Source organism: Macrotis lagotis, chromosome 2 (assembly GCF_037893015.1).
Source record: "Macrotis lagotis isolate mMagLag1 chromosome 2, bilby.v1.9.chrom.fasta, whole genome shotgun sequence".
Classification (NCBI taxonomy): Eukaryota; Metazoa; Chordata; class Mammalia; order Peramelemorphia; family Peramelidae; genus Macrotis; species Macrotis lagotis.
The window spans coordinates 153,282,088-153,306,460 of NC_133659.1; the positions used below are offsets into that span (position 1 = coordinate 153,282,088).

The following is a 24,373-nucleotide window of genomic DNA, read 5'->3' on the forward strand; positions in this document are numbered from 1 at the left end:
TCCTTAGTTTCGAAGATTTATGAGAAAGTGCCTAAGACACGATCCGTTCTTGTCCAGAAATTTTTTAAATCCCCTGGGTACTAATTTCCATATTTTAGGTATAGGAAAATGGATCTAAAACACCTACATAACAAGTTAATTACTTTATTATAACCACTTATATAAACTAGATCAGAGGAAAAAACAGATTGGGAGAAAAAGAAGAATGCTCTTAAAGGATTTATTAAGTAGCAAGTGTCAATTACATTTTATTCATCTTGGTACACAGAAATAGCCTGAATATAGGCAGCATTACTAAAATGGCATTCCTTTGAAAGGTAATATTTGAGATTAACTAGTAGAGAAATTATATAAAACTAGTATGTGAAATATTTACTATGGATGGCTTAATTTCTTTTAATTCAAAACATTTTAAACCATTTTTCCTTCTCACTTTTCATTGTCATTAATATTTGAAACATGCTTTAAAAACTGTTTCAAAATCTGAATTTTTACAGTTCTGTCCCTGACAGTTCAAAAACAGTCATACTTAGTTTTTAATCTAAAAAATTAAATGAAACCTCTAGAATCTTTTTACAGTAAACAGTTCATCTGTGGGGCAACTAGGTGGCACAATGAAGTCAGGAGTACCCGAGTTCAAATTTGACCTCAGATACTTATTACCTATGGTCTTGGGCAAGTCACTTAACCCCATTTGCCTTGTAAAAACCTAAAAAAAAAAATAGATGAACTTTTTTTATGAAGCTAGTAGATATATATGTACATATGTACGTATGAAATTTTCTTATGATTCCTAAAGTCTCATTCTCCAGTTCAATTCAACAAACACATATAAAGCACCTACTATGCAGAGTGTACCCATTTAGGTACTAGAGATTCAAAAATTGAAATTTGCCTTCTAGCATTGGAGCGATACCTTCTGAGTAAAAAAAAGCAAAATACAAGGAAATTTGAGAATTAGGAAGGTTTGATGGAGGAGCTGTTACCTGAAACTTAGAAAAAAAACCTGGGCTAGCATTCCAGCTTGGCTGGAACATATAGAACAATAAGTGGAATTATGTGAGAAATCGATGCAAAGATAGGTCAGGGAAAGATTGTAGTGAACCTTGAGTCCTAATTATATCCTAGAGAAAATATGTTAACTCCTAAAGGTATGAAAGGATGGGAAGTGGCATAATCATATCTATGCCTGAGAAAGTTTATTTTAGCAGATACACACACACACACACACACAAACACACACACATCTTCTTGAGATCTTGGCAAATATCTATATCCATTTATCTAATTGCTATGTCACCCTGGACAAGTCACTTAACCCTGTTCATCTATAAAATGAGCTGAAGGAAAGGCAAATCATTCTAGTATCTTTAACTAGAAAACCTCAAATGGGGTCACAGAGATTTGAATGAAAAATGATGTAACAAAAATGGAGGGTGAAGAGATTAGAAGCAAGGAGGCCAACTAAGAGGTATTCAGAAATTCATCTGAAGGATAAAGAAATTTAGACCAGGGGTTTGGATAGGGGAGATGAGAATTCTGGAGAGCTTGAAATATCACAGGATATCCGACTGGAGATATCTAGCAGCAAGTTAGAAATATGAGACTAGAATTCATAAGAGGTTTTTTTGGTTATTTAATCATATTACTTGATTCTTTGTGACCCATTTGATATTTCCTCAGCAAAGAAGCTAGAGCGATTTGCTATTTCCTTCTCAAACTCATTTTACCAATGAGGAAACTGAGGCAAACAGAATTGAAAGACTTTCCCAAAATCACACAGCTAGTGGTCAGAGACAGATTTAAATTCAGGTCTTCCTCACTGCAGGCCCAGCACTCTATCCACTGTGCCACCTAGCTGCCTAGGAGAGAAATTACAGAAGATATATAGATTTGGAAGTCATAGGTATGAAGATAAGAGCATGGCAGCAGTTAAGCTCACCATGCAAGAATGGAAAAGATCCAGAAACACCTAGAAGGATAACTCACATTTAGGGGGCAAGAAATATTGAAGAGGGGACAGAAGGGTAAGTTTTCATTGATACAGATACAACATGCAAGTGAGGGGATTCCCTCTTGACAATGCAAGTTAGCATGTTTCTTGCAACTCAAGAGTCTTGTGGTGGGTCACAGAGCCAGTATGTATCAGAAAGTAGAACTTAATCCATATTTTCCTGGTTCCAAGGCAGAACTATGCTATAGCCACTTTTCCTACCAGGCATTGGGGTCAGATGGAGTGTGTCAAGTGAGATAAAAGAGACAGTTTGGTTGGACCATAGACCATGTAATAAGAGTAATAGCTAATACTGGGAAAGGGAACTTGGGATCAGGTTAGAAGGGCTTTAACTGACAAACAGACTAAATTTATATTTGATCCTAGATGAGAGCAAGACTGAAAATGAATGATTAAGGCTGAAGACTTAAGACTGGAAAAAAAGGATTGAAGAGATTGAGACAGTGAAAATGAGATGAAAGAGATGAAATTTGGAGATGTGACTGAAGATAACTGACATTTCCAGAAGTTAATGTTTATATAGCATTTTAAGATTTACAAAGCACTTTACAATATTATTTTACACTCATCACCCTTGGAGGTAGGCATTATTAGTCTCATTTTACAAGTGAGGTAACTGAGGCACAGAGAGGTGAAGTGACTTATTCAGAATCCCAGAGCTAGGGCAGCTAGGTGGCACAGTGGATAGAGAACTGGCCCTGGAGTCAGGAGTACCCGAGTTCAAATCCAGCCTCAGACACTTAATAATTACCTAGCTGTGTGGCCTTGGGCAAGCCACTTAACCCTGTTTGCCTTGCAAAAAACTAAAAAAAAAAAAAATCCCAGAGCTAGATCTGAGGCCACATTCACATTCAGGTCTTCTTGACTCTAGGTACAGCTCTTTATCTGGTGTACTACCTAGATGCCTCTTCTTTTAATAGATTACACCAGTACCTGCTAAGGTTATTCTGTTCTGTGCTGTGCTATCATAGCTTTCAAGAACATCTTTTCTACATCATAAAGAGACTTGTGAAGTAGGACTTTTGTGGAGTTAACATACTCAAGCATTCTACTATTCATATCAGAACAGCAACATTTCTCTACAGCAAAGCATTACAATTTTTCAAATAAACTTACAACCAGACTATTCTCAATTATAAAAGAGTGATTTAGAAAACTATCTCATCATTACAAAATAAGAAATTTTTCTTAAAGCAAATTGATAAAACTGTACATTTTTCTTCAAAAAAAATTCTTTAAAGGTTATAAATAAGCATCAAATCTGTATGATTTTGCATTGTAAGTGCCTACAAATCAGTCCTTTGTTACTGCATAGGTAACTCCAACGTACTGAAATCCTGAGACAGCTTACCTAAATTTGATTATTAGCATACAAATTTATAATGGCTCTTTACATTAGTCAACAACATGATAAATGCAATTAAGTCAGTTTACTATCTCTAAACCTTAATTAAATGTGACTAATTTTGTCCTAATTTTTCATAATATATCAATGGGGAGAACTAGAATGTTAAAAAAAACTATTAAGATCTATTTTTTATACTTAAAAGGTTGATACGTTCAAAAATGCTTTAAAATTTGTTTTATTTCCTATTTTTGCAATCTGAAAACAATTCTCAGGTCTTTGGATGGCATCTCATCATTATAGCTTGGCTTTGGGTCTCTTATTGGTATTTTTCTTTCAGAGTTGTTAATTTCCTAAGATAAATTTGATTTCAACTCATCTTTATGATTGGGTCTTGTGGCCAGGTTTGATAAAACAGTTCTTAGGGTTTTTTTTTTATTTTTTTAGTTTTTTTGTAAGGCAAACGGGTTTAAGTGGCTTGCCCAAGGCCACACAGCTAGGTAATTATTAAGTGTCTGAGACTAGATTTGAGCCCAGGTACTCCCGACTCTGGGCCAGCGCTTTATCCACTACGCCACCTAGCCACCCCAGTTCTTAGGTTTTATTAATGGCATGTGGGTTGATGAGTGTCTCAAATGAGGGTAAATTGCTTGTTCCTTCCTTTTCAATGGAAAGTCACTCAACGTGTTTGTGTGTGTGTGTGTGTGTGTGTGTATGTGTGTGTATGTATATATTGAAGATGATGATAATGATGCTAATGTTTGTCCTTCATTCTGAAAAAAGACCATGACACATTGGGGAGGTGATGCTATGACTTGTACATGAATTGGATTTAAGTGAGGGGGTGCTGTGCTAAGTCAATCTTACTTTCTCCTCTGAAGTCATCTGGGTCCAGTGGCCAATATGGATCAGTAAGACTGAAGATGACCCTGGATACAGTGGGACACCTTGACCTTTTAAAGCTAGTTCTTTCCCTGGTCAGAGTTTGCCTGAGGCAATACTCATTCTGTGATTAAGCTTAGGTTCCAAGAAAGAGATGAGGCAAAGAGCAAGAATGATTACCTATGCCCCCAAAAGAAATTGAACTGAAGACCCTGAGAGTTTCTCAGTGATTAAGGTAGGTAAGAAAAAAAGGAGAGCCTCCTTTGCATAGTCCAAAAAAAAATTTGGGAAAGAACCTCAAAATAGAAATAGAAACAACTGATTACATTTACTTTGAACCAATCAGGGCCCATGCAATGACTAAGTGGGCTTAGGCTGAGATTCACTGTTGGCCAGTCAAGACAGCCAGAGTGATTTGGGCATATAAATCTCCCAAAACCTTAACCAGGGTTTTGGGAAGAGTATCTACAAGGAAAGGGAGGGAGGAAGGGAGAGAGGGAGGGAGGGAGGAAAAGGGGGGGGGGGAAAGGAAGGGAGGAAAGGAGAGCAGGAAAGAGGGAGAAAAAAGAAAAAATTTTTCAGTAGTGGGGCTGCTCCCATACATACATATACATATATGTATATATATCCCTGAGTGTGTCTGAGTGTATGTGTATATTTCAACTCTGAAATGGCGTAATTTTGATGAAGACATAGACAATAGATTTAAATGTCTGAAAACATCTTAAATACAATATTTTAAAAATATTTTTATTAATAAGTGTTAAAATTGCAAAATAAATAATAAAACTCAGTCAACAATATATGAAACATATAAATTTAGCACCACTCTACAGGATATTTCAAAATTATATAAAGCCTTCTGAGACATCTATATTTAGTATTTAGCCAAATTGTGAAAACAGAAAAATATAAAAATCAGTATTGGAGCTCACAGAGTCATCTCAATTTTATGATCCATATGTGTATTTATATATTTATATATTACTCCCAAAACTTTAGCTTCCTGATATACTTAGGAACTAATTTTTGCTAAATAATTAAGACAAATTAGTTTCCCAAAGACATTTGCAGCTCTTGGCTTTGGCAATGGTTTCTCACATAAGGCAGGAATCCAAGTGTTCATTTATTTTTGTCTCTAAAACTTGAGTCTGGCAAACTGGGCAGCTCACTGTTTTTTTGTGATTAATTAAATTGCTGGAATTCTGAGATGAGGTGGCAGGGAATGAACTGCATTTTGAACCATTATCACTTGTACATATGCTATTCATTTGCTCTTTCTTGATAAAAAAATTGGCAAAAGCAGTTTTGTTTTCAACTTTGGGTCTCTTACTTGGTAATATGTCTTCAGAGCTGTTAATTCCCTGAGATGAATTTGATTTCAACTCAGTTTTATGATTAGGTCTTGTGGCAACCCATGGGCAGTTTTGATTAAACAATTCTTGGGTTTTATTAATGGCATGTGGGTTGATGAATTTCCCAATTGAGGATGCACTGCTTGTTCCTCCCAGGAGATATCCTTTTCCACTGAAAGGACTCACCAGTTGACTCCCTCCTTCCTTTGGTTTACCTGCAAAAGAAGGTCATCAGTTATGAGATTTTCCATTCACTTAAAGGCAGGAATATCTTAAAACTAATTCACCTAAAGTGAGGGACACTTCAAAATGTAGAGGCTACATTTTATGATGAAGTGGAGGTACACAAAAAGCTGCTTAATGGAGGAAAAATGAGTTTCTTTAAGAGACAATTTTTTAGGATTAAGTTTTTTTTAAATTTCCCTTTCTTTAGGAGCTAATTTTCTGTAGAATTAAACTAGAAATCCCCAAGATCAAAAATCAATTGAAGAAAAAAGGTTTTAAAACATCAAGAACAAAACTATAAACACTTCCAAAATATAGCAAATCTTCAAAGAAAAAGTAACTTCCAGAAATACAATTCTTCCTCCATCCTGAGTAGTGGAAAAAAGTCTGATTTAAAATGTTTTATTCTACTATTAATCAGAAGAGAATTCCTAAGCAGGTTTAGGGCAAGGACAGTGAACTTGCTTTTTGGACCACCTATCCTCTTAAGTCATTGCCTTCTCCTCAAGAGGGCAATATGAGTCATTAAAGGGGGAAAAAATGTGTGAAGGAACCTGTCTTGTAAGAATCTGCAAACCTTGTGACTCCAAAACAACATAGGCCTGAAGGGGTTGAGCCCAGAGGGGCAAGATCCTTTTGCAGTCATTCCTCTGCCTGCCAAAAGAGACTTCTGGCCTGGGGTAAGGGGAAGTCAGTATTACCATCATAAAGTCAAAGAAAGACATGTATAAAAACATATAAAAACAATCTAATTTTGCAATGGGAAAAGCAATGGCACTGAAGGTAAAGGACCTGGGTTCAAAGCCTGTCTTTGACCATTACTCTTTATGTCCTTGAACAAGACCTTTCATCATCCTGGACCTCATGTCCCTCTCATCTGAGAACTGAGAGTATTAGACTGGATGGCCTCTCAGCTCCCTTTCAATCAACCAAGAGGCATTTAGTAAGCACTCAAGCATTGTACTAAGGAGTCAAAGGACAGGACAGTCCCTGTCTTCAAAAGGTTTCTATTCCGATGGAGAAAACATATATGAACAGGTTCGGACAAGATTTATACAGTGTATGTATGGTACATAAGCTTATCTTCCATATGCTGTATGGGGAAGATTTTAACCTTCTAGCTTTAGACTTAGGATCTTTTGAATTAAATGTCTCCAGTAATGTTATTTCCCTTAATGTGTGTTTTATAAGAGGAATTACTGATGTTAGATGGGGGCAGATCTAAACTTAATTTTGGTGTGACATTAATATCTTGGCAAAGTGATCATATCTTGAAGTCTCATGACTGTGAAATAATTTCTTCAAATGGTACCTACTACTCATAAATAGGAAGCACGGTTTCTTCACAGATATTTAATGTTCTATGGCTCTTTTTGCTTATTTCCAATTTGATAAATATTATCATAAATAACACCCTTATATATTTAAGCATTTTCTTGTACCAAAGATGTTTCCATTTGATTTTGTGAGAAAGTCAGGGCAGATATTATTATTATTATTTACATTTTATAAATGAGGAACTACAGCCTTTGGAATGACTGACTTGCTGAAGTTAATCTACTAAGCGACTGAGCCAGGATTCTTAAGCCTAGATTGTCCAATACCATATTAGTTCTCAAAACTTTACAGCCAAAAGCTGTCATAGATCAAAGATGTACCTAATAAGGACAGAAGCAACCCTTTCAGGAGGAAATAACCTGACTGATTAGTTACCCAGGAAACAGGTAAGTGCAAAAAAGCAATGCCACTTTCTTAAAAGTAAATTATTAATAGAATCGTATCAGAAGAGAGGACAGAATAAAAATGATGAAATTACTGGTAACTGCAAGCTACCAGTTCCAAGATATGCCATCTCTATTTTGATCTTTATTTTGATCAGAACTTTCCCATTTGGAACCTCTCTGGGCTCTTATTCCTCAGCCAGGTCCTTGCCTTCCATGGAATCATGCCTCTACCTCACTTTCTCATAATCAGTTTCAAAACACAATGCCTCCATTCTAACTTTCATGCCACCCTTTTCTTTCCAGCCCCTCTTTAAAGAGGTGTTTCCCTTCATTAGAAAGTAAGCTGCTTGAAGGCAAGGACTATTTTGCTTGTATGTGCTTGCCCAACCCTTAGTACAGTGCCTAACAAATTGCAACTGTTTAATAAATGCTTATATATATATATATATATATATATATATATATATATATATGTATGTATGTATGTATATATATATAATATATCTTAGGGGGGGAAGATAGGTAAAAGTCATCATGCATTTATTAAGATCTCACCATGAGCTGGTGATGCAGAAACAAATAAAGGCAAAATTCCCTAAACGTCAACAGAAATCATTCGAGTACAATCTAAATGATAATAGGTGGAGTATAAGTTAGACATCATATTCTATCATTGCTACTTGAATCATTGCTTTTATTTTGATAATCTTTTTGCCTTCTGTTTCCTCATACTTGTGAGTCCTTTTCAATAAATGGCATTATATATCCATAACTGTTTAAAATTCATATTAAAATTAAGCTAAAAGCTACCTGAATAACAATTAATAATATGAATGCTACTGCCTTTACATAAGAGGCAGGGAGGCACAGTAGTGTTAAGATTTCAATTCAATCCTGCTTCAGTCTTGGTTTCTTTATCTGCAAAATAGGGACAAGCACTTACCTCATAGTGTTGTGAGGATCCAATGAGACAACAAAAGTAAAGAGTTTTACAAACCTTAAAGTGTTAGATAAATGGTAACTATTACTATTACACCATAGAGAAAAAGCAGAAGAATAAGTCAAGATACCTTTGTCTTTCCTTTCCGTAACCGAGTTTGGCCACTTTTCTAGATCTGTTATCTTCTTCTTGCCTGTTTTTGAATAGCCCTCTGGTTCTTTGACCTTTATGTATGTGCCTCCACAAGTTTTCTGATGCTCAGCCCACCAAAAGTCTTTATCTGAGGGTGCTCTGTTCATTGCCCGCTTCACATAACCATAGTAGGGTTTTCTGTTCTGGCAGGGCCCATTGCATCGCCACCAATGTTGGCGATATACATCTACCTCATTGTGGAAATCGTGATATACCTGCATTAAAAGAAAACATTTTAGTATTTATTCATCACATTAATAACAACAACTTTGAAAAATCATTAAAATGAGCAACCTTGCTGTACTTTAGCAATTATATTAGAAACTAGAAGGCAGCATAGTATAATGGAAACCGAGCCAGAAAACCCAGGCTCTCTTTGTAGCACTGATGCTGGCCTCACAATATTTTACCCCTCTGGGTGTCAGTTTCTTTATCTTCATCTGTAAAATGAAAAAAAGCTAAAACTAAATAGCATGTAAGTTCCTTTCAACTATAAATTCTAAGACCACTATTTCACCTTCTTAGTTTCCCCTGGGCTTCTGCAAGGTCATATTTTTGGGCAGAAAGAATTAGAGCTTAATTTCTATCAAAAGATGAATTTTAATCATAACATTGAATCCTTTCTGAGTGAATAAATCGAAGGAAATGTAAAGTTTGAATCATTTGATTAAACAACAAATTCAACAAACATCTATCGTGTTATTATAGTCGATGTTTGGAATGGGGAATAGAGATGAGGTTTGGATTAGAACACACAATCTCCCTCATGGAACTCACAATCTGAAATGCTTTGAATTCTATTATTTTCAGCAGTCATATGAAAAATTATCAAAACTTAAGGTAAGAAATTGGTTGCTATATTATCAGAGGTAAAAATCACACCATAGAAAATACTATTTTAATCAAAAGTTGTAACTAAGTGTTTCCAATAAAAGCACTGTAGGACACAATTTTCTGTAAGTAAATATTCTTTCTGTTCCTTTCCAAGTAACAAGACAATTGGGAATTTAATTCTTTGTTGTTTCAATTAGGAAAACTAATTCCCTAATTATTGGTCAAGGCTGAACTATTGCTGAAGAGAAAAATTGAATTTTTAAAACTCTCTGGTTTGCGTAATCTCTATTCCTTGTCCCTTATCTCTGCCCACTCAAACACTGCATTCATTTATATTCCCAAAAGCAAATTTCATTTACTCAGCAAGCATTAATCGAATCATTAAGCAGGGTGGAACGTGGGAAGAAGAAAGTACCAAGAGCAAAGATGTGAATGGATAAGAGTTCAAGTTCTACCACACTTCAAGCTCCCACATATTAATTATCAAAGAAAGGACGCATCATAGGATGATCAGACACGTAGGTGCCAAGAGGAAGCAGAAGAGGCTGGGAGATGAAATGGTGGTAGCAATAAGGCCACACTTGCTTTGAATTTCTTCCTATGTTATATTCATAAGATGTGAGTATGCACCCATTATACTCATTTGTTTTTTCAGATATTCTTGGTCAGGAATTATCTGAACACTCCAGAATTTATACCAGGTCAGAAAAAGCAACAATGAATGAGAGCAGTAAAATCATAGCAGCCTAACTTATCTGAATCACCACAGAGCTGAGTTCATTTCTCATTCCTATTTCCTAAGGGTGGCTAGGTGGCGCAGTAGATAGAGCACCGGTACTGGAGTCAAGAGTACCTGAGTTCAATTTCGGCCTCAGACACTTAATAATTACCTAGCTGTGTGGCCTTGGGCAAACCCCATTGCCTTGCAAAAAATCTAAAAAAAAAAGAGTACCTGAAATAGAACACTACATGATTGAACAGATCTTTCAAAAAATATTTTCAACATCAGCCACTTTTCCTGGTTATGAAACTAACTCTAATTAATACAAAAACGTGTGTTTATTTCATGAAGAAAACTGTGTAGAGTAAAACACATGGCATTCATCTGGTAATGAAAGACAGAAGTCCTGGTCCATATTCGTGACTCTGCCAGATTTAACTGCATGGTTTTGGACAAATCACTACTTCTTTATGACTTCATGTTTTGGTCAATAAATAGAAGAGAACATTTCCCACTACCTAACTCCTTGAATTTTATTAAAATTAATGAGATATCTAAATATAAATAAAACACAGAATTTCCCAAGTGGGTATACTTACTGTTATATTGGCTCCAGTCAGGCGATTGATGCGGTGCATATGTTTACAAAACTCTGGGCCGTGACTTTCCCGATCTTTATCATTATTAGTGACAAATAAATATGCATGTATCATTTCATGTAATAGCGTCTGAAACAGGATAAAAATAAATCAACTTAGCTTGTGACTTTTATGAGAAAAAATGCAGAAAAATTAAAATGTGAAACTAAGGTGATGCTTATGCTTACTTTTTTTTTCTCTTTTGGAGAAAGGGAGGGAAGGAGAAGAGAGAAAACAAAATTTACAAAAGCCCTAACACTGTTAAATCACTGTGTGTATTTTCTCAATATTCAAATGACTCTCCAACATGACAAAGGCGTTCTTTCTTCTGAAATTGTGAGCATACCATTCAAGCACTCTAGCCCATGACTTGCCATCCATGACCTGCCCATCTTCTCTTTCTGTCATATACTTCTTTGATGGTATCTTTTACTTCTGTTCTTCTCTGCAATTCCTGGCTAATCATATGCTGCAGCTTCTTCACATCCCTCATGCCCTACCCTTTCCTTAGCCCTGTAAGTGACATTCATTTTTAGTTCTTCTGAACTAAAATTGGTGCTGCACACCAGAACCAATAAGACATTTATACTGAAAAAGTCTTTGCTTTTATTTAAAGTCAGTGAAAGTACTTTGCAATTTCCTAAAAGCAAACCAAGCCCATTCTCCTTTCTCTTTTCAACTCTGGGTCCAGTTTAAATTCCATCTATATATTATCTGTCCTAGATGCATATATTGTTGGTCAAGCTCTATGGGGTGACTATTCAGATACCTGCTGAAATCTGAGCAATAGTCATTTCTCATTTATTTGGATGAATAGGCCAAGCTTCTTTGAGCAATTATAGATCTCTCTAAAGAGATAACTCTGAAATATCCTGGGTTTTGATATGATCACTAACATTTCATCTACAAGCAGGAGCTGCTGGAAGATCTCCCCATTTAGAGGGAATATCTCCTTGACCAGGACTCTAGATCTCATCTCATCTCCCTACTTAATGTTTGCCTGTTATTTATTATCAGAGAGCAACTGAGTAGTGCTATTTCTGTTTTTAAATCTTTCAAAGAACACTGAGTGATTCTGATATTTGATAAGGAACATAGTTCATTATAAAAGAACTATACAAAGCTAGTTATTGTACTAAGTCAAATATTTTTCTATAATAAACAAGATGGTCTTATATGCTCTAAGTCTTTTTAATCAATGGTAAGATGACAGATGTGATATTTTGATGAAAAATCGCTTGCAGGGGCGGCTAGGTGGCGCAGTGGACAGAGCACTGGCCCTGGAGTCAGGAGGACCTGAGTTCAAGTCCGCTTCAGACACTTAATAATTACCTAGCTGCGTGGCCTTGGGCAAGCCACTTAACCCCCATTGCTCTGCAAAAACTAAAAAAATAAAAATAAAAAGAAATCACTTGCAAGAGCTTTCTTGTTCCCTACTAATACATCTCTACTGAGTATACCTTTAATTTGTGTATAGATATCTCTCCAGAAGTTTTTGTACAGATGGGAATAGGCATATGGGCCACCTCCTTTGGAGGTAGAAATAAGGTTAAGATTTTTTTCCATATCTTTGGTAGCTTTCCTACCTTCAGCTAGTTACCTTGCATGATGGGTATATTTACTCATTTTAAATATAACATGTCTTAATTTTAAGTAAATCTGCATGATAAGATTAATGAAGTCTTACAATAATATATTTTTCAAAATCTTTCAAGTTTGTCAATTTCAATTCTGAGAGGTTATGTGACTACTAAATTTGAATTGTTTTTGTTATTATGAGTTTCTATATTATCAATCAACAATTGATGACGATGATGATGATGATGATGATGTTTATCCTTCATCAAAGATCATGACCTCAGAGAGGTAAGAGAGGGTGTTGTGCTAAGTCACCAGTCTCACTTTCTCCTCCATAGTCATTTGTGTCCAGTGGCCAAATATGAATCAGGACCACTGGAGATGGCCCTGAATGTGAGGTAATCAGGGTTAAGTGACTTGCCTAAACACACACAGCTAGTAAGTGTCAAGTGACTGAGGCTAGATTCAAACTCCTGATATCCTGAATCCCAGGTCAGTCCTCTATCCACTGCACCACCAAGCTATTATTTTTTATGCAGACACAAAGGAAAAAAAAGAAAAGTTTTTTTCTCTCAAGGGGAAAAAATGTACAGAGAAAAATAAAATAAAATAAATAAATGAAAGGGAGACAAACTATATGCAAGGTAATGGGAGCTTCTAGTCCATGAGTAATCTTGGGGTATCAAAGGTCATGTCGTTGGAGTTTAAGCTATGGTAGATCTAACTAGGCCAGAAAAAATATGCTATCAGGGACAGACAGTATTTCTGTCTTTTGGGGGTTGGTCTAGCTAAGAGTGAAAATATTTGTCCCCACAAGGGAAACCAATAATTTATGTCCTTTTTTATTTTTGTCCAAAGAAGCACAGATATTGTCTTCATTACGATGAAAGGAGCATTTACACCAATGAATTTATAGTCCTTTAAAGACCAAAACATTCTCCTAAGAACTTCATTTTTATATTCTGCTAAATTAAACACTTAGCTTGGTCTGACAGTACTGATCTTATCAAAGTGTAACCAGTAAGATTTATTTAGGTTACCATTTTTTTTTAAGGTTTTGCAAGGCAAATGGGGTTAAGTGGCTTGCCCATGGCCACACAGCTAGGTAATTAAGTGTCTGAGACAGGATTTGAACCCAGGTACTCCTGACTCCAAGGCTGGTGCTTTATCCACTATGCCACCTAGCCACCCCTAGGTTACCATTTTAAAGTGAAAATTTTGTTAAATTCAACTTTTAGTTGACTTGGCAGAATACTGCTCAATTTCCTGTTTTTCTACTACCTATGGTTTAGCTTGTTCACTTATTTTTTTACTACCACCTCTTTTGTTTTCAACATTCTTTCTTTTGCCCAATTGTAAATATTCACATATGGCCATTTTTTTCCTATTCTATCGATTGATAACTCTCCCTTATTATTTATGAAGAAAAGCCAAACATTTCTTTCTACTTTCAAACATGTCATTTAATTTTTCTTATGTGTGTATATACATACACACACACACACACACACACACACACACACACATATATGAGTTTAAAGAATAAACAAATCATCTTCAAACTCTTGGTAGTGTCATTAAGACAGTACATACATTTTTCATCCTGGAAGCTGTAGTACAGGTACTTAACATTTAAAAGTATAGCCAAGATGATCTAATTCTGCTCTGTGGCCATTAGGGATCCTCAGTCTCATTAAGAAGCAGATGGTTGCAATTTGATTGGGTAAGGGTGTTATGTAGAGAACAGATAAAGGATTCAGACACCTGGATAGTTGTGGTAAGTGTGGAATATACCCCTAAATGCAAAATATCCTCTACAGTAAAAATCTTCAGGGATGAACTCCTCAAAATTACATGTCAGACTAATTCATTTGAATTATAAATAATAATGAAATCTTCCAGCACAGGTTTTGAGCCATACAAGACAATCACTACAATGCAAGGAGTCCTCTATATTCCAGAATACATCTACCTTGCAAACTGAGTAACCAACCAACTCAAATGCAAGCCTGTTGTGAGAGAGGGTCACCTTTTCATATGTAATCCTCTTTTTCCCCCCCTTGTTACTTGGTGTACATGGAAATGTTGTTTGTCAAGTACAAAATGGGGGTGGGGAAGAATTAAATAAATAAAGCTGGGGAGGACGAAGACATGTGGCTTCAAGCAATAAAAACTCTATTTTGACAACTGTCAGAGTGGCCCTCAGGATAACAAGCATCTAACAACTGGGGATCAAATCAAGTGGAGAGTGAGAATTCACTGGCCTCCTCAAATGGGGGGAATTTTCCACCTTATGCTGGCTGCTGTACAAATCAGCCTTTTAAGCATGTCTCTGAGAGACAAAAGGTGTGTGGTGGAGGTCAATGCTCACCAAACTTGTATAAAAACAGAACCAGGACCATCAATGTATACTTGCCTTGAATTTGACACTTATATTCTTCAAAGCTGAATAACGTTATTTTATACTTCTTGTGTTGAGCTACTCATTTACACCATTCTGCCACCTGAGTTTAGGACAGTGGCTGAGGCCTTTCTAAGACCCTTATCTATAAAATGATGAAATAGGGTTATGTCTCCAAAGTCCCTTCTAGTTCTAATATCTAACTACAAAGGTTAAGTGTCAAGATTTATTTGTGAAAACCCACCTCTATAAGATCTTTTCTTGGTCTCAATTTCAGAAGGGGTTCACTGAGACAGATGGAACACATTCCACCTTTTCCCTCATATTTGCAAACTCCAGCACATCTGAAAAAGACAAGTAAAAAAATGCAATCACCCAAGTTTTAGTTATATTTACCAGAAATTCATAAAAATGTTAAAAAAGGAATGAAATTTTTGTCACACAGAGAATTCTGATACATAGCCACTTGTGGTACTCACCCAAATCTGGAATCAAGTCTATGGGAAAACAATGATGTAGTAATTTTATAGAAATTTACATGATTGGCATTATGGGTCAATAAGAAAAATGAATTTGTAGTCAAAGGACCCAGTTTTCAATCCTAGATACTTATTATCTGATCAGGGCATTCTCCTGCTCTTCCAAACTTTAATTTCTGTAAATTATGGAGACTGAACTAGATTATTTAAAGGTTCTTTTCAGTTCTACATCTTATTTTTTCCAAAGGATATTTCATCTTATTTTTCCAATTACATGCTATGAAACCATGTTTTTCAACATTCATCTACATACATATGCATATCTTTAAGTTACATAATTTCCTTTCACCCTCTCTTCTTACCCCCCTGCCCCAGCGGCCAACAGTCACATGAACATTGTACATACACATTTGTATTTAGTATGTTTACAGATTAGTCATTTTTGATATGAGGAATTAGGATTAAGGGAAAAGAAAACCATGGGATAGGAAAGAAATACATAAGAGAAATTTTTAAAAAGTGAATATAGTGTTCATTCAGATTCTGAAGGGTTTTGGTTTTTTTTTTTCCTCAGGGATAGGGATTACATTATCCATAGCTGGTCTCTCCTAGGGTTGTCCTAGCTCTCTGAACTGCTGACAGGAGCTGCTTCCAACAAGGCTGATACACTCACAATGTTGTTGTTAATGTGTACAATGTTTTCTTGGTTCTGCTCCCTTCACTCAGCATCAGTACCTATAATTTATTCCATGCTTCTCTAGAGTTCGGTCATTTATGTTTTCTTATAGAACAATAGTATTCATAACATTCATATACCATCACTTGTTCAGTCATTCCCTAATTGATGGGCACCCCCTAAATTTCTGGTTCTTTGTCACTACAGAAAAAGCTGCTATGAACATTTTGGAACATGTGGAACCTTTCCCATTTTTTATGATTTTTTTCTGGATATAGGCCTAGAATTGGAATTGCTGGGTCAAAGGGTATGATCAGTTTTATTTCTCTTTTGAGTATAGTTCCATATTGCTCTCCAGAATGGATGGTTCAGTTCACAATTCCACCAACAATGCATTAATGTCCCAATTCACCTATAACCTATCCAACATGGAAGATTTCCCCTTTTTTGTCATCTTAGCCAATCTGATAGGTGAGAGATGATACCTCATAGTTGTTTTAATTTGCATTTCTCTAATCAATAACGATTTGGAGCATTTTTTTCATATGATTTTATATATAGCTTTAACTTCCTTCATTTGAAAACAGCGTTTATATCCTTTGACCATTTGTCAATTGGGGAATGCCTTTGTAACCTTATAAATTTGTACATCTTATCATTTTGAGAGTCAAATAGAGTTAGCTTGATGGGCAAGCAAGTGAAGTGAATTTCTGAATTCCTTCAGGATTCTGTGCAAGCAAGAGAATGCTATCATGGTAAAGAGATAGCAAGAAGAAAGCTAAACATCAAACTGATGTTATTCAAGGGTAGGCCATCAAAAGGGTCTACAAAAAGGATGTGGCTTTGCCAGTGGTACATATAAAGTTATAGAAGAAAAACTTCACCCAACAGAAATTTAAAGTTGCCAAAGCATTGCAGTTTCTCTAATTTTCATAGAGAAGTAGGATGAAAAGAGTAGGAATAATTTGTTTGAGGAATGATTTAAAAATATTTCTAATATGTTTTGTGTTTCTTTTTCTGCTCCAATTTAATCACTGTTCTTGATTATGTCATTATTTCTAGAAAGGCAATGTTGTAGATGGACAGAATGTGGAAATTGTCTCCATTTGTTCTTCAGTGGCAGTTAAAGAATCTAGAGTCACTTTCCTGCTGCAATGAGGCACTGAGTAGAACTTTGATTAAAAAAAACTATTGTGAATTCAGAATTGCATAAAAATTTTAAGTTTCAATAATTGCAAGAACATCTTAATAAATAAGGAATAATAGTAAGGGGACAGACTGCTTTCTGAAGAGTAGTCTCAGATAGGTTTCATTCCTCTCTAGTTGGTTAACCATTTGGTGATAAAATTCCTTGCTGTGGCAACCAATAAAGAAAAAAAATAAGGCATTAGTTCCTGGTCCTACAAAGTCCCATTACAGTTTGAGTTCATTAGGTGGTAGGAATACAGAAACAAAAAAAGTCTGTTCTTCTCAAGGAGCTTGTATTCTACTACAGGGGAAAAATATGTATCCAGGAATATATATATATATATATATATATATATGAAAAATACCAACTGATTTGGAGTAAGGAACTAACAACTCCAGAATCATCATGAAAAATTTATTACTAAATATGGCACTTGAGCTGGGAGCCTTGAAGGTAGTTAGACAGTCTAAGAGGCAAAGAAGAGGGAAGGCATTCCAGAAATGGGGGATAGTTGAGTCTAAGGGAGAGAGTTAGAGACAGGGGATGATGATGTTTGTTCTTATTCTGGAAGACCATGACATCAGGAAAGTGATGCCATGACATGCACATGTATTGAATCACATATAAATCAGGGACCACTAGAGATGGCCCTGGAGGAGTAAGAGTTTACTGGGGATACAACTACAAGCAAACAAGATAGTCCTTTGTCCTCAAGGAATTTACACTCTACAGGATAAAAAACAAGGTCAGGAAGAGTTTGCTCCCCCTCCAGTAAGGTGAAAATTCATCTACCAAGCCCAGAGCTGCTGGGGCAGAGTCCAGGATGGGCAATGGCAAGTGAACCATCTGCCTGGGACACAGACTCCATGGAAAGGTCTAATGTATGATCAGCCTGAAAATATAGGCTTGAATTAGTCAGTGAAGTGTTCAAGCAGTAAAGTGTTATGGTCAAAACTTGAGCTTTAGAAATAGTCATTTTTAATGAAGAGCAAGGGTTGCATAAAATGACTTAAGCAAAATTAATCAGTAAAATTAAGATTATTTTAAAAAGAACAAAATATTTCAAAATAGAGTAATATATAGAAATGGAGTACACCATAAACTCAACTTTCATAACCTGAGATATAAGTGGATTAGACAATAAAACAAGAGTGGCAGAACTGATAAGAAAATAAAACCCTAAAATATGTTGGTCACAAGAAACATATTAAAAGGGAAAAAAACCCATGCAAAATGGTGAATTTGGAGACAGCCACCCCTCCCCACATCCTCCTCCAAATGACTTTTAAAATAACTCCTCAAATCAAATTTTGAAGTCAAGTCAACAAAAATTCAGAATGAGACATTCCTCTAGTCTAAGACAACTCAGGAGGTCAGATGGACAGATCTGTGATACTAGGGTGTGAAGTGACCCAGAACAAGGCACAGGGCAGTGGTAGCACAAGCAACAGATCTTGGAGGCAGGCATGAAAACAGCAGCACTAGCTCCACAAACTCTCTGCAGGGGAGTAAGGGTGCTTCCTGGGCAGACCAGGAGAGCAGTGACCTGGATCACATCACCTTGGAAGCACTGAAAATTTGCTAACCCCAAAACCAATTGTGAAAATTGCACAAAAAGCCTGAAGTTGATGCACTGCCTCCCCATTCCTGGATGAGCAAAGCCCAACTATAACGAAGTAGAAAGTCAAGAAATAGGCTGGGGGAAAAAAAGAGTAAACAACAACAAAAGCGATTATTAACGTTAATACAATGGCAGAGAAGATCAAGATACAAACTCAGAAGAATTCAACAGTTACAAAGCCTCAAAAAAAATTACTAACTGGACCTAAGTCCAACAATAATTCCTGGAAGCATCAAAGAAAGAGATATAAGTGGTAGAGAAAAAAATTGGGAAAAGAAATGAGAGTGCTGCAAGAAAATTATGAAAAGAGAATTAACAATTTGATTTTTAAAAAGACACCAAAAAACCTGAAGACACTTTAAAAAACAGAACTGGCCTAATGGTTAAAAAAAAAAATCCACAAAAAGTCACTGAAGAAAACTCCTTAAAAAACAGAAATGACCAAATGGGAAAGAAAGATACAAAAGTTCTGTAGAGGGGTGGCTAGGTGGCACAGTGAATAGAACACGGGCCCTGAAGTCAGGAGTACCGGAGTTCAAATTCAGCCTCAGACACTTAATTACCTATCTGTGTGGCCTTGGGCAAGCCACTTAACCCCATTTGCCTTGCAAAAACCTAAAAAAAAAAGTTCTGAAGAAAATCATTCTTTAAAATTAGAATTTGGCAAGTGGAAACAAATGATGCCATAAGATATCAAAAAAAATCAGAGTAAAAAGAATGATAAAAGGAAAAGAAAATGTAAAGTCGCACAACTGGAAAAACTGACCTGGAAAGTAGATTGAGGAAAAGAGAATTTAAGAATCACTGAATGACATTCTCAAAAAAGGGGTCTACAGATCAAATTTCAAGAAATTACAAGGAAAACTACCCTGATATCTTAAGCTCCACCAGTAAACTAGAAACTCAAAGAATCAACCAATCACCTCCTCAAAGAGATTCTAAAATGAAAACCCCCAGGAATAGTAGAGTCAAATCGAAAAATTCAAATATTCAAGCCAAATTGAAATATTGTGGAGACAGAGTTCGGATCAATCACACAAGATTTGACAATTTCCATCTTGAAGGAGAAGAGGGTTTAGAATATGATATTCTGTAAGGCAAAAGAACTAATATGACAACTAAGAATAACCTACCCAGCAAAACTGAATATAATCCTTCAAGGGAATTTAATGAAATAGAATGCCTTCAAGCAATCCTGATGAAAATAATAAGGATAAATAGAAAATATGACATTCAACATGAGGTTCAAGAGAATAAAAAGGTAAACATGAAAGAATAATTAAGGACAAAATAAAGTTAAACTGTTTACATTCCTATATGGGGAGATGATTTTTGTTATTCCCAAGAACTTTATACCATTATAAGAGTAGTCAAAAAGAATCTACAGAGGGCATAAATCTAAACTGAATACATTGAGAAGATTATAAAAGGGGGGTGGGGATGAAAAGAGGGATACATTGGGAGGAGGGAGGTAAAAGGAACAAAATTTTCATATACAAAGGTTCTTTCTGGATGTTCTTTCTTCTACCAGTTCAAGTTTCTTCTCATTCTCTTATTAGCTGATCATGTCTCAGGGCTGTCCAAAATGCAGCCTGCAGAGCGGATTTTATGTGGTACCCTATGAGCTAACTAAATGCTTTAGTAAAGGAAGCCAAGTTACTAAAGAATTCTCACTAAAATGACAAATCAAAATATATTGTCTATTGTTTCAATAAAAACTTTTAAAAGTAAGGTTGGATAGCCCTGATCTATATCATACCTCCTAAAAGTGGGTCTCCTAAACCCCTCTTTTCTCTCTACACATTTTCTTGTTTACCTCAAAGGTTTAATAATTAACTCTATGCAGATTTAGAGATCTAACCAAAGTTTCTCCCAAGAGCTTCAACTCCACATAACCAAGTGCCTATTGTTTCCTGAGAAACCTCAAACTCAACATGGCTAAAACATAACTCATTATAGTCCTTCTAAATCCACTGATTCCAAAATTCCCTATCTAAAGTTCCCTGTCAAAGGCACAATCATTCTTATAACTGCCCATATTCATAATCTTGATTTTTATGTTCATTTATTCACTTACTACAATACCAAATGTTGTCAAATCTGTTTCTACTTATACAACCTTGATCATACCTAACATATCAGACCCTTTCTCTCTATAGCAACCAATTCAACTAATTACTACCAATTACTCTCTACAGCAACCACCATCATCATAGCAACCACCTTAGTTCAAGTCTTCACCATTTTTCAATAGATTATTATAACAGCCTTCTTCCTATTTGATCTCCCTGATTCAAATTCTCTGCCCATTTCAGTCCTAGGCTTCCCACAGGTCCCAGAAGGATCTTGTTTTAACATACTTTTTAAAAAATAATAACAGGAAGATCAAAAAGACATTTCAACTGAATTTACATTCCCCAAATTCAATTTACAAACCCAACAAGATAAAGAAAAAGGCTCACAAAAGGCCTTAGAGATTCCAAACCAGGGTCGATTAGGTGGCTCAATGGATAGAGCTCAGACCCTGGAGTCAGGAGTACCTGAGTTCAAATCCGACCTCAGACACTTAATAATTACCTAGCTGTGTGGCCTTGGGCAAGCCACTTAACCCTGTTTGCCTTGCAAAAACCTAAAAAAAAAAAAAATCCAAACCAAATTTCCAGCAGCAAGTAGGTAAATTAGCAATACAAAGAAATCCTAGCATTCTAGTAAGCTAGTCATTTTTTTTTTTTGATGGGAGGTAGAGGGAGGAAAGGGAGAACACTTTCTTCTTTTTTTTTTCTTTTTTTGTTCTGGCCCTAAAGCTGCAGGAGCTTTCTATTCTGTAACATTTGATCCCTTACCTATGGTTAAAAGGTAAAATGAGAAAGTGAATCCCTTAAAAGAATGAAAGAATACTTATATTACCAAACTATACCTTTTAAAAGGTTTTGAGAGTCCTTATGATGGAGTTTGGGAGTGTTTTACAGGTATTTTAGCTGAAGAATTACACTCATATTGTCTCCAAGCCAAGGAAAAGGCATTTTTCTTTTGAGGGCCATGATCCCCAGTACACTTGACTCCATGAGGGAGGCAAGGTACTGAGCTGGGTGAAACTAGGGATTCATATAAGGCAAGAAGTACTAAGCTCTGGACAGGTCCAAATAGAAGACACCACCTAAGGAAAGTTCCTTCTGTGATTTATGGTCCAGGGCCTGACTCCACATCCTGTTGGTGCTGTTTTTTAAATGACTGGCTTCTGTGGTATGTCTAAACAGGATGATGTGGCCAGGTATTGTGGTTAGGTCATGGTGTGCTTTGCTGTTCTAGTGGGGCCCTGTGAATGAGTCAGGAAATTGGGGTTGGGGTCTTGGCTACAATTCCATCACTAGGAACAGTCACTTTCCTTCCTCTGCCTTAGCATATCTTGATGACATCTCATCCAGAACAACAACCAGAAGAGGAGAATCACATAATTCTGCTGCAGAGCTCTCCTGACTTTAGGAAGTATGAGCTTTTGTGATCTCTGTTCACAAATTTAGAACTCATTCTCTGGGGATATTGCCATTATACTGGGTCTACCAATTGATTCTGTATTTTAACAAACATAAATATTATCTTGATGAATATTACAAGGAAGAACTTGCAAGAAAGCAGAGATCTTGCTTTACATAACCAAGAGAACCCTGGGTTAGGGCCTTGGAGTTGACTTCCAATGCCTTCTATGGTGTACTCCTCACTTTCTGAAAATATGTATGGGTTAATTTCTTATCTCTGCCAGTAAGCATCAACTTGAAGTGATTGAATGGGATTAAGGGAAAGAACATAACCAAGACATCACTGGCGTGGCTCAGGGAAGAAGTTTCAGGCCCAGCCAACATGAGCTGGGGCTGCTGAGTCTTGCTTTCAGTTCTGCCCAAAATGATCTTCCTTAATTGTAAATATGACTAGTTTTTGCCTACAAATTAAAATCCAGTGGTTTCCTCTGGAAATGCCTTCCAAAACCATACTCCATGGTATCTTTCTAGTTTCAAAGGGCATTTATTGCCTCTCCGCTATCCTGAGAGATTCACCAAACTGACCTTTTTTGTTTCTCACACACACACTCTACCTTCCAGCTCTGTCTTTGCACTGACTGTCCCCCAAACCTGCAATGGGCTCCATCCTCAACTCTTGTATTTCTCCTTTTTCTACTTCTATTACTTGACATAAAGATGCCCATGTTGTCTGCCCGTTTACTTTAATATACATATATGCCCAGTGTCATTTCACAGTTACTGCCTAACAAGAGAAAGGCTCTCCACTGAGTTGTTTGCTTTCTTGTGGAATACTCATGAATAGGACGTGGATAAGAGTTCCAAAGGAGAGGCGGCTAGGTGGCAAAGTGGATAGAGCAACGGTCCCGGAGTCGGGAGGACCTGAGTTCAAATTTGACCTGAGACACTTAATAATTACCTAGCTGTGTGGCCTTGGGCAAGCTACTTAACCCCAGTTGCAAAAACCTAAAAAAAAAAAAGAGAGTTCCCAAGGAAAACAAGCCACATAGAAGTGAGATTCAACCCCCCCCCCCTTAGTTAATAGATGAAGAAACTGAGTCCTGGGAAGGATCGTCCTGTGATTCCAGTTGGCTTAGCGCACTTCTGGAATCCCTCCAAACTCTAAATAAGAGTAAACAGTACGCAGAAAGTCAATTTGTGGTGGGGGGTGGTGGTGGAGGAGGGGAGCACAAAAGCTAGTCTGCGACAGTGAGATCCACTTTCATTAAGTCATAATTGCTAGCCCTGAAGCCTAAGTCGGAGCTGGGGCGGCGGCGATGACGGAAGCTGCCACGGCGCCCCCCGACACTGCGGGCCGTTTCCCTGCATCGCAAGGTACGGAGGGAGGGGATGAAGGGGCAACGGGGGGCAGAGCGGCTTTTTGGTTTGTAGCTGCCGGAGGAATCCGGGCCGAGCCTGCAGGATGCGCTCCGCGTCGGGAGCCACGACCCCCGCCGGCCGCCCCCGGGCCCCCCTCCAGCTCGGACTTACAGGGTCATTCGGAAGCTCCACTTGACCTCCACCGCCTCCAGCCGCCCCCAGAAATACAGCTTGTTGAACTCCACGAAGAGCGCTCGGGGGTCGGGGTTGGGGTCCACGAGCTCCCAGGCCTCGTCCACCAGCGACTTGGGCCCCTTCGGGGCCGGGACCGCGGCCGGGGCCGGGGCCGGGACCTCCGAGTTCCACTCCTCCTGCAGCTTCAGCGCCAGGACAAAATCCTCTTCCATCGCGAGCGCGAGAAGGGCCCCGGGGCGGGGGCAGGGGGAGACGAAGGGCAGAGACGGACGGAGGGCAGCCCCGGCGCCTCCGGCCCGGCCCGGCCCGGCCCCTCCGGCCCGGCCCTTCCAACTCTTACGCGGCTTCAAGTCGACTTGTCGGAAGCGGAAACTGCTCTCGCGAGAGCACAAGCAAGGCCGGGGCAACAACGAAACAATCAACTTCCGGCATGTCCGGGAAGGGCTTCGTCTTCCGCGCCCGGAGGGGAGGGAGTCTCCCTGCCTCCCGTAGTCTGGAGGGTGATTTCTTTAGGTCGTTTTCGTTTGTT

The 24,373-nt window shown here is 37.4% G+C and overlaps 1 protein-coding gene across 1 annotated transcript; it reads right to left on the reverse strand.

Annotated features, from left to right (window-relative positions):
• Window positions 1-239: 239 nt before the first annotated feature.
• On the reverse strand, window positions 240-24,169 carry SPRTN (SprT-like N-terminal domain). The gene is made up of 5 exons (XM_074223015.1): window positions 23,821-24,169; window positions 15,094-15,193; window positions 10,832-10,960; window positions 8,616-8,892; window positions 240-5,811 (listed from the first exon to the last, which is right to left on the reverse strand). The coding sequence occupies exons 1-5, from the start codon at window positions 24,054-24,056 to the stop codon at window positions 5,339-5,341; spliced, it is 1,215 nt and encodes a 404-aa protein (XP_074079116.1). The 5' UTR covers window positions 24,057-24,169; the 3' UTR covers window positions 240-5,338.
• Window positions 24,170-24,373: the final 204 nt, after the last annotated feature.

Excerpts from the sequence above, each read along its gene's own strand:
- SPRTN (XM_074223015.1), bottom strand. The coding sequence starts at position 24,056 with ATGGAAGAGGATTTTGTCCTGGCGCTGAAGCTGCAGGAGGAGTGGAAC. Across the intron at positions 10,961-15,093 it reads CAAGAAAAGATCTTATAGAG|ACGCTATTACATGAAATGAT; the intron begins GTGGGTTTTCAC and ends ATCCTGTTTCAG. Across the intron at positions 8,893-10,831 it reads TGACTGGAGCCAATATAACA|GTATATCACGATTTCCACAA; the intron begins GTAAGTATACCC and ends CTTTTAATGCAG.